The sequence below is a fragment of the Zingiber officinale genome, chromosome 3A (assembly GCF_018446385.1).
Source record: "Zingiber officinale cultivar Zhangliang chromosome 3A, Zo_v1.1, whole genome shotgun sequence".
NCBI lineage: Eukaryota > Viridiplantae > Streptophyta > Magnoliopsida > Zingiberales > Zingiberaceae > Zingiber > Zingiber officinale.
Genome location: NC_055990.1, coordinates 7,266,883 through 7,271,978, shown reverse-complemented (window position 1 = coordinate 7,271,978; position 5,096 = coordinate 7,266,883). Strand labels below are relative to the sequence as shown.

The 5,096-nt window shown below is 42.4% G+C and overlaps 1 protein-coding gene across 1 annotated transcript; it reads left to right on the top strand.

The window, feature by feature from the left end:
* The first annotated feature begins 726 nt into the window (after positions 1–726).
* Positions 727–2,965, top strand: LOC122050180 (aspartyl protease family protein 1-like). Its single transcript, XM_042611113.1, has 8 exons — positions 727–1,058; positions 1,143–1,709; positions 1,784–1,919; positions 2,027–2,100; positions 2,178–2,277; positions 2,377–2,446; positions 2,534–2,605; positions 2,682–2,965. Exons 1-8 carry the CDS (start codon positions 727–729, stop codon positions 2,915–2,917), a joined length of 1,587 nt encoding a protein of 528 aa, XP_042467047.1. The 3' UTR covers positions 2,918–2,965.
* The last annotated feature ends 2,131 nt before the right edge of the window (positions 2,966–5,096 follow it).

Genomic DNA, 5,096 nt, shown 5'->3' with positions numbered 1-5,096 from the left:
TATCAATTATGTCATAACTACTATTAATTATTGTTAAAAACTGTTATAAATTGTAACACCTAATGACGTAATAGTTATAATTGTATAACAATTATTGACAATAATTATTAGAGTAGTTATGATTTTGATAAGTTAAAGTCATTTTGATCAATTTTGAGTAATTTTAATTAAATTGGTAAAAAATATTAAGTTTAAGCAATTTTATTTTATGATCGTAATAGTATTAGAATAAAAATATTTTTAAAATCAAATAAATATATTCTCAAAGTTAAATTAGTTTAGTATTTTCTTTATGAAGGAGATGAAAATAAGTTCATTGCTCGCCTGTTCTTCACCTTATTCAAGTCTCCTTTTATTTTTTATTTTTTTTAAACAAGCTTTTAATTTGTTTTAAAAAGTCAACCCGTTGACCTTACAATTTGAGAAGCTTTAACGTCTCCTGCTTTCGTATTCCAACAGCAGGTCATTCATTCCTACTTTTCAATTCATACCCAAGAAACACCTGAACTAACTCGGCTTTCAGGGCCGTCGTTGAAACCTCTCTGGCGATACCACGTGGATCGGTAATGCTGTGGGGGAAAATGTTAAAATTTGATATTTCGATGACAATATATAAATTCATTTTTAATTTATTTAAAAATTACAATGATCTAAAAACAAATTCAAGCAGTTGCGCTATTTATTTGAATCCCCTGCATCATCGATTCCGTTCATCCAACGCCGGCGATGTCTCCCTCCGCCGCCGCAAATCCCCTCCTCCTCCTCATCGCCGCCGCGCTAGCCGCGCTGACGGCCGTTAAGCCGGCGGCGGCCGACACGATCAGCTTCGAATTGCACCACAAGTTCTCCGCTCGCGTGCAGGAGTGGACGGCGAGCCGCGGCGGCGGCGGCGGCGGAGACCTGCCGGCGAAGGGCACCGCCGAGTTCTACGCCGCGCTCGCCCAGCACGACCGCCGCCTCCACGGTCGCTTACTCGCGCCCTCCGACAACTCCTCCGCCGAGCTGCTCGCCTTCTCCCCATACGGCAACGTAACAGCCAGAATCGACAGTCTGGGATCGTACTAACTTCCTCCTCATCCTTCTTCTCTTCTTCTTTATCCTTGAAATAAGAGATTTTAATCTGTGTAAAATTAAAACTGCAGTTTGTACTATGCATTTTTGGAGGTAGGGACGCCGAAGCAGGAGTTCCTGGTGGCGCTGGACACCGGCAGTTATCTCTTCTGGCTGCCATGCGACTGCCTGCAGTGCGCCCCGAGCTACAACTCTTATTTAAACCTGACCCTCAACACCTACAGCCCCGGCAATTCCTCGACCAGCCAGTCGGTGCCCTGCAGCAGCAGCCTCTGCCAAGCCAGCTGCCCGGCTAACTCCAGTTGCCCGTACGAAATGTTGTACGCGGACGGCAGCACCACTTCCGGAGTGCTCGTCGCCGATACCTTGTACTTGATGACGGAGGGCGGCGCAGCCCCTCTCTCCGTAGAACCGACCGTCGTATTTGGGTGCGGAATGAACCAGACCGGTGGTTTCCTCACGGCCGGATTTGGCCTCTTTGGGCTCTCAATCAATTCACTCGCCGTGCCTAATATGTTGGCTAGCAACGGACTCATTTCAAACTCATTCTCCATGTGCTTCTCGGAGGACCATCTAGGCCGACTTGATTTCGGCGACAAAGGCAGCCCGCAACAACAAGAAACTCCACTCGTAGGGAGGTAGTACTACGCACCCTATCTGAATTCAAACCTAACTCGACTTCAATTCAATCAACTTTCGAATTCCCACATAGGAATTACTATGCGATCAAGATAACGACAACGATTGTGGGGAACACTACGATTGCAAGACCGTTCACAGCCATAGTCGACTCGGGCACTTCTTTCACCTACTTGGTCGAACCAATATACTCAAGTTTTACCAAAAGCGTAAGACCCATCTTCACCTTTTAAACTCCGCATCCGATTCGTGCACCGGGCTGCACTTTTGATCTGATTCAATTGACCTAAATCTTATTCGTCGGGTTTGGTTCAAGTTCGATTCGCAAGTACAGGAAAGAAGGATCCCACCCAGCCAGGACCTGCTCTTTGATTACTGCTATTATCTCAAGTAAAGTCTAATTCGATTCATAATTAAATTCTAGAATACCTGTTTATTATGATTGATGATGTTTTGATTTCATTCAGCCCAAATCAATCAACTATTCGGGGTCCTATCACTCTTTTTGTTACGGAGGGTGGAGGAAATTTTCCTGTGCACGATCCTATTGTTTGGTTAATCGACAAGGTAGATAAATTCGATGTTAATTAATGTGATTTTTTTTTGTTTAGCTGCTGCATAATTAATAGTTAATTATGCTAATCACATGATACATGACATATGCAGCGATCTTCTGCTCCTGTTGCTTATTGCCTTGCAGTGTTTAGTACATCCGAAGCATTTAGTATTATAGGAGGTAATTATAATTAGTTTCTAATTTTTTTTTTCTTTACAGAATAAAAATCGATTTAATTTCGTGTCTTATATTTATCAATATACGTAGAGAATTTCTTCACTGGCCTTCGCATGGTCTTCGATCGTGAAAGGATGATTTTAGGCTGGGAGAATTCTGATTGTAAGTATATTTCTATACTTGTAGTTGAGTTTAAATATATAATTAAGAATTATGGTTTATTATTTCTTAATATTAGGTTATAAGAGCATTGCATCATCGACTATTTCACCTTCTTCTTCTCCACCATCACCGTCGGCAAGGCCATCTTCACCGCCATCGTCCCCACTGACGCTGACATCCTCACCGGGTAATTCACCATCAAGTCCAATAGAACCGAGACTCATCCAAGGCGGAGGTGGTTCGTGCTTGAGAGCCGGGAGGAGCATGCTTCTCATGGTGCCTATTTTCTTTGTGGCAATGGCACTCATCTAATATGCTCAATGCTTTGATTGCTTATCCATTTGGTGATTCAAGATAGTTTGGGAGTGAAATTTTTTTTTTTTTTTTTTTTTTTTTTTTTTTTTTTTTTTTGTAAATTATATAGTTATAATTTGTGCTTAGCTTGTTTGTTTGTTTTTTTAAATTCAACAATGTTGTTTTTGTAATGCAGATGCTACACTAAATAAATTAAAATCTACATTTAATAAGATAACCGAGTTAAATCTAAAATTAATCACGTTGTTGGAATAATTATTTAAATTTGACTTAATTTCTTTTTTACGAGCTTGAGTTTGGTTAAACTTAGTGATCCTATCCGAAAGCAGAGAAAAGAACTAGTTGGGAACGTGTCTCTGATATTGACTCAATAAAGACTCCACGCGGTCATACATGTCACATAAAGAGTTAGTGATTGGTGCAGGGAATGTGTCTCCGACGTTGTCCTTCCGATGCTCAAGTCAATGCTCTATGGGAGGCAATAAATGTGGAACCGCCACATCAGCGGCCCCCCTAGAGCCGGTCCCACGGATATGGAGGGAGGTAAATGCAGGTACACAGGTGGAAAGTGCATAGCGGAGACGTTAACCCCAGGCAGTGACACCCCGGGGATCGACCCCAGGGAGGCATATAAGTATGGAGTGGAATTGTGATACATAATGTGAGTGTACTTGTGCCGGTAAATAGAGACCCTCTTTTATAGTGCTATTATTTATCTGTACATAAATCTCAAAGCGTTTCCATAAAAAGACATACCATAAGATGTTCTGACAGTGTTGTCGGAAACTCGTCTCTCAATCAGCCTATTTGCCTAGCTACAGAGTTCGATCAGACAGGGCATCTAGTCTGTTCGATCGAACCACAGTTCCAATCGATTGGACAACCCGACCAAGCTAGTTAATTGTGCTATCTTAAAGAAATCCTAGAACTATTCATCCATACTTAGAGGCTTGGCGTTCGATCGACTCTATGGTCTGATTGGCTAACCTCTTGGCCCAATGGTCCGATTAGTCCATTGGGACGGTCGGATAACCTCTTGGTTGCGAAGATTAAATGTGCTGGTTTCAAGGGTTGATGCTTTCCTAACTTTGACAGCTACGTCAATCGACTTCTCGGACTTTGATCCGACTTGGAGCTCACATTAATCGCCGCATCACTTAGCTAGTTTGATTCTTTTAGATATTAGGAACTTTTTAATTGTTTAAAAATTTTAAAATCTTATTTGATTGGTTATTAGTGTTAGATTATATATATTTATTTGTTTATAGTGTGTAGGATAATTTGGTCATTTTTCCTTTTATATTTAGAGTTTAGGGTTTTTTAACTGCACTATATAAACCTTTATACTTTGTATTTTTAAGTATTAATTTTGGATTCAATAATATGCCTAATTTTTTTTTCTTTTCTTAATTTCTACATGATATCATAGCGGTTTTCCTTCTTTAACCTAATTTTTTTTTGGCGCCCCCAATACTACTCCTTGTTGCCGCTGTTGTCTCTTACTGCTGCTATCAATTTCGGCACCGACATTTTTTTCTGTTGATTTTGGCGTCGACACCCTATGTTGTCGATTTCAGTGCCGACGTCTTGTCCTGCGAATTTCGATGTTGACGCTTGATCCTGTCCGAACCAGGAGTCAACGGACGCTGGGGATGTGGCGCTCCCTGCTGGATCCTCGAGTGCTCCGGCGAACCTGCAACAAAACCGAGCCGGAGGGGTGTCCCGGCGACGACCCTCCGACGCTCAAGTCAAGCGAAGGAATAAGAAAGTGGCTTAGAAAATGTAGACTTGTGTACCTCCGGTTGAAGAAGTGGAGGCCTTATATAGACCTCTCCAAGGAGCCTGGGCACACCAATAGAAGCGATTACCTGCTTTCGACCATGTCTAGGTGTGGGCCTGTCAAAAGGGCATCTATAAGACCATCATGTTGATCCAATCACTTGCTTTCGACCATGCCTAGGTGTGGGCCTGTCAGAAGGGCATCCATAAGACCATACTGCTACTGTATCAACCTTTCCGTGACATGATGGTGGGGCCTTTAATGGTGTCATCTTGCGTACAGTCTAATCATCATGCCTTTGCTGACATACCATATCCCGAGCCGAGCGAATAGGCCGCTCGGCTAACCACTGTTCCCTCGCCACGATTCCGGCCGAGCGGACACCTCCGCTCGGCC